Below are 15090 nucleotides of genomic sequence, written 5' to 3'. Positions count from 1 at the left end.
CACTATTGGATTGGAGCAGCTGTTGTGTTCCACTCACCAGTGATCCCAAGATTTCTTGGGCTGTCCACTAGGGATCATGGGGGTGTCTGCCCACTCTGTGCCCTAGATGACCCGGTACTGGCGCAGAATGGAAGGGGCTTGTGCCCCTTGTCAGGCTGGTTCTCTGCTGCCCTAGTGCTGTCTCAGGACCTGTGCTTGATTGGATTGGAGCAGATGTTGTGTTCCACTCACCAGTGATCCTAAGATTGTGTGGGCAGTCCTCTAGGGACCGTGGGGGTGTCCGCCAACTCAGCGCCCTAGGTGACCCAGTGCTGGTGCAGACTGGAAGGGATTTGTACTGGTGTTTCACAGTGACAGTTAAGGAAGTTAAAAAATATTACATGAATCGAATAATTGAGATGGTTCAGTAGATAAAGGTGTCTGTTGCCAAAGTGCAGACGATCTGAATTTGATACCCATATTCCACAAGGTGAAAGAGCTAAACACCCACAAGCTGTCCTCTGAAACCAATGTGAGCTCAGTGGCATACATTGGTTTCTTCCTCCACAGCATCAATAACATACAACATTTTTTTATAGCTTAAAACACGAAGTATTCAAAAATTTAAATAGCACATATTTTAAAAATCAAAATTACCAAGTATTACCCATAAAAATTTCTATAGTATGTGAAACACACAAGTCCTAATTCATTTTTAATATTCATAATACTTTACACAAAGACTTTTAAAATAACCTCTAACCCAAATGCACTATCCTCACTAGCTAAACAGGTTTAAGTAAATTACTGAAGTTTAATATACTGAAAATGTTGTCTTAGACACAAAATGACTCTTTTTAGACTTTAATCAACAATCTGTTCATAATTAAGTTGAAAAAAAAAAAACCAACCTCACCTTGGTTCCATTGCATCCAGGGATACCTTGAGGTCCTGGAGCCCCATCATGGCCTGGCATCCCCTTTGAAAAGGCATATAACACACTTATAATATTTCTTAGATTATTTCTTAGGGGGATTTTAAAAGAATGAAAACCATACTTACAGGAAGACCTGGTGTCCCTGGAAATCCAGGAAGTCCAGGAGGACCCTATAATAATAAAGAAATAACTTGATTCAATGACAAGGCTATTACAAAATGTGCCTCACTGTTACCAATCACTGTTGGTTTAATAACTAGAAACACTCTTTCACAGAGCTGTCTTGAAAATTAAATTCCTTTTACAGAAAACTAGAGACTCCTGTTTGCAAGCACATTTTCTTCATTACAGTTAGTAGCGCCAAAGAAAGCAGTGGATGGAATGTCTGTCTTTACAGATAAAATTCTTTCAGATTTGTGAATAATGAATTTACTAGGAGATGAGAGGGCAACAAATGGATCTCCCTCTGAGGACATTAATGTCACTAACCCCAAGCATCTTTCCATTAAATCTCCCTGTTAGGATCAATAAAATACAACTTGACAACTATTTTTGTTGGTGAGGATATAGGGAAACTGGCTCTCTTCTCTGTGGTGAGGACATGGACTCAAAGACTATGGCTGGGAATTTGGAACTATCTACCCAAACTGGAAATACAGCATATCCTGTAGCATAACAATTTACTTCTGTGCACCCATCCCAAAGGACACTACAAATTAGAAAACACGGTGTTCTATTCTAGGTTTGTGACTGCAGCACTACTGGAGCAAGGCTTGGAGGGGGAAAAAAGAGCAGAAGGATGCTTCTCCCCAGAGCTCGTGTCTCTAGCTGCATATGTAGCAGAAGATGGCCTAGTCAGCCATCATTGGGAAGAGAGGCCCCTAGGTCTTGCAAACTTGATATGGCCCAGCACAGGGGAATGCCAGGGCCAAGTAGTGGGAGCAGGGTTGGGGGAGGGTATAGGGAACTTTCGGGATAGCATTTGAAATGTAAATAAAGAAAATATCTAATAATAATAATAAAAAGATTTGTATGCCAGGAAGCAAGGACATCTCAGTGATCAGTGACTTCTGTAAAAGTGACAATGGGCAAGAAGCAAACTTGAAAAGACTCCTAACAGATCAAGAGTGGTACAAAATGGCTTTCAAAAAACTAATGTGCATGGTGCTGCATACCTTTAATATCAGCACTGCCAGTGAGCGTAAGTCTAGCTAGGTTTACAAAGTGAGAACTTATCTCAAAAACATCATATCTTCAGTTGATTGAAACATTACATTATATGAATTGGTTATTTTTTAAAAAAGCCAAAATCCTTCCTTGATCACTACTTCAAGTAGTGATAGCTCTTCATTAATTTATTAAAGTAATAGCTAAAAATGGTGGCCTGAGGAAGTGTAGAGTAAATGAAAAGTAATCTATAAATTGTTAACATAAGACAAGAGTATAGCAGATAATAGTCATGGAGACATATTGAAGTTTCATTTGCAAAGTGAAAGATGTGAGGAATTGAATTTAAAACATTTGCAGAAGTGGTGGCTGTTTGGAGACTAAGTAAAATGTCCCACTTCTATTTTGGAGAGGGATATTTATTCTGTGCCACTATTATGTTGAAGTACATCCATTGCTTTTTTTATTTTATGGTATCTCATAGTTAATCGGCTTAGTATGAAGGGAACTTTAAAAGTTTGACTGAATGCATTTTAGATCATATAATTATCATGAACCTATGAGGACAAAGCTCGGATAGTTATGGCTTAAAAATGATGTGTTGAGGTGTCAGGGTGACAAAGAGCTGTCCTAATGGTTAATTTTAGTTGTCAACTTGACAGAATCTAGAATTACTAGGGAAACAGCATTCTGGATATACCTATAGGGATTATCTTGGTTACATTAATTGATGTGAGAAGATCTATTTTAATTGTCGTCAGGATCATTCACTGAGAAGGGGATAGTGAACTAGATAAAGTAAGTGAGCTGAGCATAAGTATGTCAATCCTGGCTTTCCATTGAGAAAGTGATGGGACCAGTTCCCATGAACCCCTGCTGCCTTGAGTTCCCCACATAGATGGACAGTACACTTGAGTTGTGACTATGAACAAATATGCTAACATGAACGAGAAAAAATTCCAGAGAGCTGCACTTTTTGACACAAAACTACAGATGAGTAATGACGTTTGAGAGTGAGTCTTTCTTAAGGTTATCCACAGGGATGAGCCCACCTATTTGATTATCTAATAACAAGTGGTCATCCTTGAAATCATGTATGCATAGACGCAAGAGTAAATGAACTTAGCATGTTGTATTTATATATGATGTAATATAAACATACATGTGTACATATGTCTGTGAGCAATGATAATTAATTTTTTGTCTCATACCATTTCACCTGGTCTTATCTGTTGACAACGACAAAGCATTTACCATACACTGAATATTACTTACTCTAATTCCTTTTGGTCCTGGTGGCCCTGGAATTCCATCATCACCCTGAAAAACACAATATTACTTAGTTCCTTTTTTTTTCTTCAAATCAGTCATCTAATAACTAATTTTCCATTAGCTAGCCTGAATTTTTTGGTAAACTTTTCTGAAAGTTAGTGTTAATTTCATATACCCAAACAAGGATTATGATTAAGATTCAAAGCATTTATAAATTAAATGAACAATGCCAAGAAAGGCCAGTATTTTACTGGGGAGACTGTTAACATGAAGAAGAAATGTTGCATGCATAAGGATATACAAGACACACACAAGAAAATGAAGATAAGATAGAAGTTCAGCTATTTCCCAAATCATTTGTACTTAAGGAAAGAAAAGAGAGTGAGAGCGAGCCAGAGAGAGAGAGAGAGAGAGAGAGAGAGAGAGAGAGAGAGAGCTCAAAATCTTGACAGTTTCTATAACACAACAAACTGCAGGTGTACGTGCTGTTTGTCAATTTCTGCTTTTATCTTTCCATTTATTTCAGAAAGCACATTTTACAGATGAACTTAAAAGTCATAAACTCTCCCTTCCAGCTTCTGTTCTTCTCTGTTCCTTGCAAATCTATCTACTCACTTTTAGTCACTCCTGCATTGCTGAAACGTTTCAATTTTATCTCCGTGAAGTTTTTTGCTAAGTATTTTCTTTAAAGTTTTGAATAAAGAAGACCTAATACAGTTTGATGTAAAGTAGCATATGCACAGATTTTGACAAGAACATGAATACTGTTAATACAAAGTCTGTAAGTCCCTATAAAATTGTCTCCTTTCAAAAAGTTTAATGACATACTCTTTCTGAAGCAGACATGTTTGTGAGAAGATTCCATGGATTCTGATTCCCAGTTAAAATAACTAGAAGATCTCTTATTTAATAAATATTTTATGCCTTCTTGCTGAAGGCAGAAATAAGACAAAACTGTGAGTATTGCACTAGTTAGACCAAGCAACATGGTTAAAGAAGAACTTCAGGAAAGAAAATTACAAAGCTAGAACTTATGGAGGACCTGTATTGCCAAAAGTCAAAAGGCTAAAGAAGAAAAAATGACCCTAGTTTGAGGCCAGCTTTGTCTTCGTAGACTTGTTTCACATTATTAAAATAAATGAGACTCAGATTTGGATTAAAGTGAATACCAGAAGATAGCTTTATTATAGTAACAACCATTTACGAGACTTAATAGAAGAAAATACTCAACCAATAATGGGAGAACAAAATATTTTGCAGTAAATTTAACAAGAAAATGCACAAGATTTACAAGAGGAAAGGATTAAAAACAGTTGTGAACTTCACAAAGAAATAGTTAAATATGTATAAAAAAGAAATTCCATGTTCTTAAAAAAAGAAATCCAATTTAAACAGTAAATTACAAATTTAGATATAAATTTTATATAATGAAAATAGAAGTTACTGGGTGTTTTTAAAACTAGACAGTAGCTCCAAAGTTTATATAGACAAAAACACCCCAGCAATATCTTTGAGAAAAATTGTAAAAAGAAAGGAAAACAGAGTGGGTCCTAAACCAGTCAGACATAAAAGTGAAGCAAGGCTTCAGTTATTAAAATAGCTTGGGACTTAGATTTGGATAAAGTGAATACTAGAAGATTATCAGAAAGAAAGCTCAAATGAACTTAGAAAACAGAAGCCACTCTTTAGCCAAGGATAGCTTCTAAGATCCCACATAGTCACCACCTGAAAATGTAGACAGAAAGCAAATGCTGTACATTTTCTTATGTACACATAAATATAACAAAATTTATAAACACTGAAAGACTTTAACAATAACAAAGAATAATATGAAACAATTATAACAATATATTATGAGTTTTTCAAAACATTAATTATTAATTTTAAGAATTTCAGCTTATTTCCAGACAGTAGTTGGATGCATATAATTGAAATCATGGGAAATGAAACTACAAATAAAGGGTGGCTACTGTATAATGAATATTTCATTGTAAATGAGTGGAGAAAAATTAAGGCATTTTTTTATTGGATATTTTCTTTATTTACATTTCAAATGTTATCCACTCTCCTAGTTCCCCCCCCCCCGGAAATCCCCTATCCCATCCTTCCCCCTTCTTCTATGAGGGTGTCCCTTCAAACATCTACTCACTCCCACCACCCTGCCCTTGATTCCTTTACACTGGGGCATCTATCAAACCTTCATAGGACCAAGGACCTCTCCTCCCATTGATGCCTGACAAGGCTGTCCTCTATTACATATGCAGTTGGAGCCATGTGTACCCCTTGGTTGATGGCTTTGACTTGGTTGATGAACTTGGGGGGGGTCTGGTCGGTTCATATAGTTGTTCTTCCTGTGGGGTTTCAAACCCCTGCAACATCTTCAGTCCTTTCTCTAACTCCTCTATTGAGGACCCCGTGCTCAGTCCAATGATTGGCTGAGAGCATCCACCTCTGGCAGGGCCTCTAAGGAGACAGCTATGTCAGGCTCCTGTCAGCATGCACTTCTTGGCATCCACAATAGTGTCTGGATTTGGTAACTGTATATGGAATGAATCCCCAGGTGGGACAGTCTCTGGATGGCTTTTCCTTCTGTCTGTGCTCTATACTTTATCTCCATATTTTCTCCTGTGAGTATTTTGTTTTCCTTCTAAGGACTGAAGCACCCATACTTCGGTATTCCTAATTCTTGAGCTTCATGGGGTCTGCAAATTGTATCTTGAGTATTTGGAGATTTTGGGCTAATATGCACTTATCAGTGAGTACATACCATGTGTGTTCTTTTGTGACTGAGTTACATCATTCAGGATGATATTTTCTAGTTCCATACATTTGTTTAAGAAATTTACAAATTCATCATTTTTAAAAGCTGAGTAGTACTCCATTGTGTAAACGTATCACATTTTCTGTTTCCATTCCTCTGTTGAAGGACATCTGGGTTCTTTCCAGCTTCTGGCTATTTATAAATAAGGCTGCTATGAACATAGTGGAGAATGTGTCCTTATTACATGTTGGATGTACCCAGGAATGTTATAGCTGGGTCATCAAGTACAACTATGTCCAATTTTCGTAGGAACCACCAAACTTCTTTCCAGAGTGGTTGTACCAACTTGCAATCCTACCAGCAATGGTATATTCTTCTTTCTCCACATCCTTGCCAGCATCTACTGTCACCTGAATTTTTGATCTTAGCCATTCTGACTGGTGTGAGGTGGAATCTCAGAGTTATTTTGATGTGGATTTCCTTAATGACTAAGGATGCTAAACATTTCTTTAGGTGTTTCTCTGCCATTCATTACTTCTCATTTGAGAATTCTTTGTTTAGCTCTTTACTGCATTATAATAGGGTTATTTGATTCTTGGGAGTCTAACTTCTTGAGTTCTTTGTATATGTTAAATATTAGCCCTCTATCAGATGTAGGTTTGGTAAAGATCTTTTCTCAATCTGTTGGTTGCCATATTTTGTCCTATTGACAGTGTCCTTTGCCTTACAGAAGCTTTGCCATTTTATGAGGCCCCATTTGTAGATTCTTGATCTTAGTGCATAAGCCATTGGTGTTCTGTTCAGGATTTTTTCCCCTTGTGCACATGTGTTCAAGGCTCTTCCCCACTTTCTCTTCTATAAGTTTCAGTGTATCTGGTTTTATGTGGAGTTCCTTGATCCACTTAGACTTGAGCTTTGTACAAGGAGATAAGAATGGATCAATTCACATTCGTCTACATGATAACCGCCAATTGAACAGTACCATTTGTTGAAAATGCTGTCTTTTTCCACTGAATGATTTTAGCCTCTTTGACTAAGAACAAGTGAACATAGTTGTGTGGCTTCATTTTGGGGTCTTCTATTCTATTCCATTGATCTACATGTCTGTCGCTGTACCAGTACCATGCAGTTTTTATCACAATTGCTCTGTAGTACAGCTTNANGTCAGGGATGATGATTCCCCCAGAAGTTCTTTTATTGTTGAGAATAGTTCTCACTATCCTGGGTTTTTTTGTTGTTCTGAATGAATTTGCAAATTGCTTTTTCTAACTCTATGAAGAATTGATATGGAATTTTGATGGGGATTGCATTGAATCTGTAGATTGCTTTCAGCAAGATGGCCACTTTTGCTATATTAAGCCTGTCAATCCATGATTGTGGGAGATCTTTCCATCTTCTGAGCTCTTTTTTGATTTCTTTCTTCAGAGACTTGAAGTTCTTATCATACAGAACTTTCACTTTCTTAGAGTCACACCAAGGTATTTTATATTATTTGTGACTGTTGTGAAGGGTGTTGTTTCCCTAATTTCTTTCTCAGCCTGTTTATCCTTTGTGTAGAGGAAGGCCACTGATTTGTTTGAGTNAATTTTATATCCAGCTACTGCACTAAAGCTGTTTATCAGGTTTAGAGGTTTGCTGATGAAAAATTTTAGGGTCACTTATATATACTATTACATCATCTGCAAAGAGAGATATTTTGACTTTCCAATTTTTATCCCTTTGACTTCCTTTTGTTGTCTAATTGCTCTAGCTAGGACTTCAAGTACTNTATTGAATAGATAAGGAGAAAGTGGGTAGTCTTGTCTAGTCCCTGATTTTAGTGGGATTTCTTCATGTTTCTCTCTATTTAGTTTGATGTAGGGTAATGGTTTGCAGTATATTGCTTTTAATATGTTTAGTTAGGGGCCCTGAATTCCTGATCTTTCCAAGACTTTTAACATGAAGGGATGCTGAATTTGTCAATTTTGAAATGATCATGTGGTATTTTTTCCTTTGAGTTTGTTTATGTAATGGATTACATTGATGGGTTTCCGTATATTGAACCATTCCTGCATCCCTGGGATGAAGCCTAATTTATCATAGTGAATGATCACTTTGATGTGTACTTGGATTTGTTTGGCAAGAGTATTTTTGCATCTATGCTCATGAGGGAGATTGGTCTGAAGTTCTCTTTCTTTGTTTGGTCTTTGTGTGGTTTAGGTAAATGTGTGATTGTGACTTTATAAAACAAATTGGGTAGTGTTCCTTTTATTTCTATTTTGTGAAATTGTTTGAACAGTACTGATATTAGTTCTTCTTTAAAGTTTTGATAGAATTCTCCACTAAACCCATCTGGTCCTGGGGTTTTTTAGGTTGGAGGCGATTAATGACTGCTTCTATTTCTTTATGGGTTATGGGACAGTTTAGATCATTTATCTGATCCTGTTTTAAATTTGGCACCTAGTATATGTCTAGAAAAGTGTTCATTTCATCCATATTTTTCAATTTTGTTGAGTATAAACTTTTGTAGTATGATCTGATAATTTTTTGATTTTCCAAGTTTTCTGTTCTTATGTCTGTCTCCCTTTTCATTTCTGATTTTATCAATTTGGATACTGTTTCTGTGCCCTCTGTTTAGTCTGGCTAAGGGTTTATCTGTCTTACAGATTTTCTCAAAGAACCAGTTCTTGGTTTTGTTGATCCTTTGTATAGTACCTTTTGTTTCTACCTGGTTGATTTCAGCCCTAAGTTTGATTATTTCCTGCTGTCTACTCCTCTTGTGTTTATTTTCTTCTTCTTCTTCTTCTTCTTCTTCTTCTTCTTCTTCTTCTTCTTCTTCTTCTTCTTCTTCTTCTTCTTCTTCTTCTTCTTCTTCTTCTTCTTTTCTTCTTCTTCTTCTTCTTCTTTTTTGTTCTAGAGCTTTCAGGTGTGTTGTCAAGCTGCTAACTCTCTCCAGTTTCTTTTTGGAGGCACTTAGAGCGATGAGTTTTCCTCTTACCACTGCTTTCATTGTGTCTCATAAGTTTTTGTCTGATGCGTCTTCATTTTCATTAAATTCTAAAAAGTCTTTAATTTCTTTATATTTTCCTTGAACAAGTTATCATTGAGTTTAACATTGTTCAGCTCCCATGTGTATGTGGGTTTTCCATTGTTTTGTTGGAATTTAGACCATCTTTAGTCCATGGTGATCTGTACATGTGATTATTTCAATCATCTTCTATCTGTTGAGGCCTGTTTTGTGACCAATTATATCGTCAGTTTTGTAGAAGGTACCATGAGGTACTGAGAAGAAGGAATATTCTTTTGCTTTAAAATGAAATGTTCTATAAATATCTGTTAGATCCATTTGTTTCATAACTTCTGTTAGTTTCACTGTGTCTCTGTTTAGTTTCTGTTTCCGTGATCTGTTCATTGCTGAGAGTGGGGTGTTGAAGTCTCCCACTATTATTGTGTGGGGTACGATGTATGGTTTGAGCTTTAGTAAAGTTTCTTTTATGAATGTGGGTGCCTTGCATTTGGAGCATAGATGTTCAGAATTGAGAGTTCATCTTGGTAGATTTCTCCTTTGATCAGTAATAAATGTCCTTCCTTATCCTTTTTGATAACTTTTGGTTGAAAGTCAATTTTATTCAATATTAGAATGACTACTCCAGCTTGTTTCTTGGGACCATTTGCTTGGAAAATTGTTTTCCAACGTTTACTTTGAGATAGTATCTTCCTTTGTCCTTGAGGTGCATTTCATTTTTTATTTTTCAATATTAATTAATTAATTAATTTATTTATTTATTTATTTATTTATTTATTTATTTATTTTTTGAGACAGGGTTTCTCTGTGTAGCCCTGGCTGTCCTGGAACTCACTCTGTAGAGCATGCTGGCCTCGAACTCAGAAATCCACCTGCCTCTGCCTCCCAAGTGCTGGGATTAAAGGCGTGCGCCATCACGCCCAGCTAAGGTGCATTTCTTGCATGCAGCAAAATGCTAAGTCCTGTTTATGTATCCACTCTGTTAGTCTATGTCTTTTTATTGGAGAATTGAGTCCATTGATGTTAAGAGATATTAAGGAAAAGTGATTGTTACTTCCTGTTATTTTTGTTGTTAGAGGTGTAATTATGTTTGTGTGGCTATCTTCTTTTGGGTTTGTTGAAAGATTACTTTCTTGCTTTTCCCTCCTTGTGTTTGTGTTTTCCATCTATTATCCTTTGTAGCACTCGATTTGTGGAAAGATATTGTATAAATTTTGTTTTGTCATGGAATATCTTGGTTTCTCCATCTATGGAAATTGAGAGTTTTCTGGGTATAGTATTCTGGGCTGGCATTTGTGTTATCTTAGGGTCTGTATGAGATCTGTTCAGGATCTTCTGGCTTTCATAGTCTCTGGTGAGTAGTCTGGTGTAATTCTGATAGGCCTACCTTTATATGTTACTTTACCTTTTCCCCTTACTGCTTTTAATACTCTTTCTTTGTTCAGTACATTTTGTGTTTTGATTATTATGTTACAGGAGGAATTTCTTTTTTTGTCCAGTCTATTTGGAGTTCTGTAGGCTTTTTGTATATTCATGGGCATCTCTGACTTTAGGGTAGGGAAGTTTTCTTCTATAACTTTATTGAAGATATTTACTGGCCCTTTAAGTTGTGAATCTTCACTCTTTTCTATACCTATTATCCTTAGGTTTGGTCTTCTCATTATGTCCTGGATTTCCTGAATGTTTTGGGCTAGGAGCTTTTTGCATTTTGCATTTTCTTTGACTGTTTTGTCAATGTTTCCCATGGTATTTTCTGCCTCTGAGATTATCTCTTCTATCTCTTGTATTCTGTTGGTGATGCTTATAGCTATCAGCTCTTTCTCAGGTTTTCTAACTCCAGGGTTGTCTCCCTTTGTGATTTTTTTTAATTGTTTCTATGTCCATTTTTAGATCTTGGATGGTTTTGTTCATTTCCTTCACCTGTTTGATTGTGTTTTCCCATAATTCTTTAAGGGATTTTTGTGTTTCCTCTTTAAAGTCTTCTACCTGTTTACTTGTGTCCTCTTTATCTTTTTAAGGAATTTATTTATGTCTTCTATCATCATCATGAGAAGTGATTTTTGATCTGAGTCTTGCTTTTCTGGTGTGATGATGGATCCAGGACTTGCTATGGTGGGAGAATTGGGTTCTGATGATGCCAAGTAACCTTTGTTTCTGTTGCTTATGTTCTTGTGCTTGCTTTCTGCCATCTTATTATCTCTAGTGCTACCTGCCCTAGCTATATCTGACTGGAGCCTGTCCTTCCTGTGATCCTGGTTGTGTCAGAACTCCTCAGAGTCCAGCTGTCTTTGTGATCCTGTGATTCCAGGATCTTGTGATCTTGAGATCCTGGGTGTGTCAGAGTTCCTGGGAGTCAAGCTGCCTCTGGGACCCTGAGATCCTGGTATGACCGAACTCTTGGGATTCTGTTATCCTGTGATTCTGTGATCCTGGGCGTGTTAGAGAGCCTGGAGTGGAGTTTCCTCTGGGTGTTGTGGGACTGTGTTTAAGGTGGGATCTTAAATCACAAACAGTATACTAGGATGGGTTTCACAAGAATATTCACACAGGATAAAAATAAAATGACATACTGAAAGAAAACTTTTGAGAATTAATATATATCCGCAAAGTGCATAAGATTTGTTCTCATGAAAATCCATATGACTTAAAGACAGATTCATAAATGTATAAATTTTCCTGCACATGCCTAGAAAAGCAAAAGACAAAGGGTAAAATAATACAACATACAGTGTGTGCATTGAAATAATCTTCCTAACAAATAGCTCAACAAAATATGAAAGCACCAAGTCACAATAAAAGGGGCAAATGATATGAAAATAGATATCACAGGAAGACAAAGGAAACTTTGATCTGTAAGAAGGATATTCATAATCATAAAAAGAGAAATGCAAATTAAAAGTATATTGAAAGTTTACTCTTCTACCATAATGACAACTAGAAAAGGTTTTTAGAAGGTTTTAAAACTTCTTTGTTGCTAAATCAAAGGTAAATCATAAATGTTTGGGAAATAGTGATCTTGTAATATGTGTAAAAACACATGTGCATACATGGGCACCCATTTCCCACAATTTATCTTTCTAATTCATGCTTATTGATGCAATAAGAATTAATCAAAGATTTTCATCTCAGCAGTTATGTTTTATAGCAGCAAACTATTGAAAACTACATAATCATGAATAGGGAGCTTGTTACTAATTCATAGCTTATATATACAATGAAATTGAATGTAGTAAGAATAACATATCCTGGGGCTGGTGAGATGGCTTAGCAGTTAAGATCACTGACTGCTCTTCCAAAGGTCCTGAGTTCAAATCCCAGCAACCACATGGTGACTCACAACCATCCGTAATGAGATCTTTTTGAATGTCTGAAGACAGCTACAGTGTAGTGTACTTACATATAATAAATAAATAAATCTTGAAAAAAGAATAACATATCCTGAGAACACTGATATAAGAAAAAAACAAAATAAACATAATACATCTTATTTTAAAAACAAAGAGGATAAAAATGTGGGTATATATTCAGGGATGAATGAACACAGGTGGAAAGGAGTTTTTCATTGTATTCATAATATTTACTAATTGTGAATAAAATGAATATATTATCTATTGAAAAGAAACAACATTTAATTTAGCAAAGAACTCCTTTGCAACACTACAAATGTGCATTTACATAAATAAACACACACATCTCAGTACCACACTTTAAGCAACTATGCTAATAGGACAGTTTATTTTACAAATCTATATGTTCATAAAAAGGAATATACCAATGAAGAATAAACATGTATATTACTTTAAATGCAAATCTCCAATCACACAAAAGTACACATTAAGCTGTAGAATGTAAAATGTTTAAAAAGCTGTTTCCCACTCCCACTCTATAAATAATGAAAAGGAATTATAGTAATACTCTCTAAACTTAATATGCGAACAAATACATCTTCATAAACTATTATACTAATATTAAGGAGTCTCAGTTAGTGCTAAATTATTTTAAAATAATTGTAATGTAACTTCTTTTAATAAAACACAAATATTTACTCTTAATATCCATGCTATACAAGAAACTCTGGCCCTGGTCCCAGATAAACTCACATTTGAGAAACAGCTTTTTCTATGGTTCAAATTACATTCTATTTCAAAGCACTCATTTCCATAACATAGCTGAAAATTAATCAATTTGTGTTCCCACTTTATTTTCAGAATGCTGCTGCTTAAGTTCCAGTGTGCTGAGACGTGGAAGAATTTAGTTGTTTTGCTGTATTATACTCAGTTCATGATTTAGAACTATGCACTACTTCTTTGCCATTTCTGGGTGGCAAGTATTATACTGCTATTCTTACACTTGCTGTGTTATAGCACCTAGGAAATTCATTTGAATGGCCCATCTATCAGAATTCTATGTAGTCAGTCATTTAGAGTGTTAGTATTTCCTTAGTGTTCATATGAAGTTCTATTCAGTGTATTTAAGCACAAGACTCATTTACTGCTGAATCTGAAAAAACTCCCTCCTCACAGTTGTACCCTCATTCTCACAACATCTACCCTCGGGTATAGTGAGCTTTATATTAAAATATCTCCAATCATTTAATTTTCCTTCTTTCTTAAAAAGACTACCTGGCGATATCCATTTGATTTTCTTAATCCTCTAATGATATGGTACACCATCATTATATTAAATAATAAAGCTAGAGGGAAAATGTTATTAAGTCAAAAAACATTTTTTTTTGCTTTTTGGGAAAGTGAATAGAGCTGGACCTTTCATACACCACTTTACCAGTCAATCTACCACAGATAGAAAAGGGCTCTGAGCCAAAAGAGCCATTAAAAACTAAAAGAAACTTTTCTTGGTCTCAAAATTCACTATTATCTTTTCCCCTTCCCTATCTTATCATACACATAAAGATGCTACTCTTATTTATGGAAAAAATATATATGCATCAGACCTATGATAATGATAATTGAACTTTAACACTTTCTAGTAGGTAGAGGAAAAATGACTCTAGAGACACTTATCTGAGATTTAAACAATTGACCCTCCCCCATTCAGTATCTGATTTAGGGAGATGCTAGAGTACATAGAGTTAGGAAGCTGATTCAAAGTGAGACTCCACAACAGCCTCCATGAGATCATTTTCCATGATATGGTGGAACCTTGCAGTGATACAGCTGTTTTGCAGTCACCTACACTTCTGTATGTAATCCCTTATTCATGTTCAGTTAGCAAGTCCAATCCATTCATTGGTCACCATAATTTGGACTTTGGTTAAATCATAACATGGTCTGCCATTGGTGCTCATATGGGGTGAGAAGATGTTTATTTGCCTCACCCCAGGAAAAGTTTAAAGTAAAAAGAATTCCAAAAACCATATACAACAAATGATATCCCGAAAAAATACCTGAATATGACAGTAATATCCTAATTTAAACATTAGAAACACTGAGGTGAAGAGACACTTTTTCTGAATAAGGCTAGTTACCACTATTCATCAAAGAAATCTCTCATTATGGCAAATGAAGAACATCATGAAATGACAACAACAACAACAAAACCACATACAACTGGACAAAAACCAGAGATCAGTGTATTTGGGGGAATGTAGCCTTGCATAAACATCTCTGCATCTATGCCTCACGAAACCATCACAGAAGAAGAGGTAGAAATCTTCTAACAGCAAGATTACCAAGAAGTCTGGAACAGCAACAGTATCAATGCACATGCTAATGGAAAAATGAGAAAATTTTATGGGGTTCTGCTCCTAGACAAAGGACTACAGGTAATTAATCATTTCTTGAAGGAGGAAAAACAGGAAAGAAGGGATAAATGAATACAGAAAATAAGAGTTCCTTCAACTCAGTTTTTTTTTTTATTTAAACACTATTTTCTCATTACGATTCAGTGAACGTTTAGTTGATTTGATAGCTTGTCTCAAATTTATGGTGGTTTAATTCCTCCGCTATTGTT

At 35.7% G+C, this 15090-nt stretch overlaps 1 protein-coding gene across 5 annotated transcripts in view; it reads right to left on the bottom strand.

Moving 5' to 3' along the window:
* Col4a5 (collagen type IV alpha 5 chain) overlaps positions 1-15090 on the bottom strand; it is a 199513-nt gene that overhangs the window by 115916 nt on the left and 68507 nt on the right. For all 5 annotated transcript variants that reach the window (XM_029534119.1, XM_029534120.1, XM_029534123.1 and 2 more), the window contains 3 exons: positions 3359-3403; positions 1042-1086; positions 896-958 (listed from right to left, as the gene is read on the bottom strand). In XM_029534119.1, coding sequence (XP_029389979.1) covers positions 896-958; positions 1042-1086; positions 3359-3403 — 153 coding nt within the window. The remainder of the gene's footprint in view (positions 1-895; positions 959-1041; positions 1087-3358; positions 3404-15090) is intronic.

Source organism: Mus pahari, chromosome X (genome assembly GCF_900095145.1).
Source record: "Mus pahari chromosome X, PAHARI_EIJ_v1.1, whole genome shotgun sequence".
In the NCBI taxonomy this organism is placed as follows: domain Eukaryota; kingdom Metazoa; phylum Chordata; class Mammalia; order Rodentia; family Muridae; genus Mus; species Mus pahari.
Note: the sequence above shows the minus strand (reverse complement) of the source record. Positions and strands in the feature narration are given on the sequence as shown.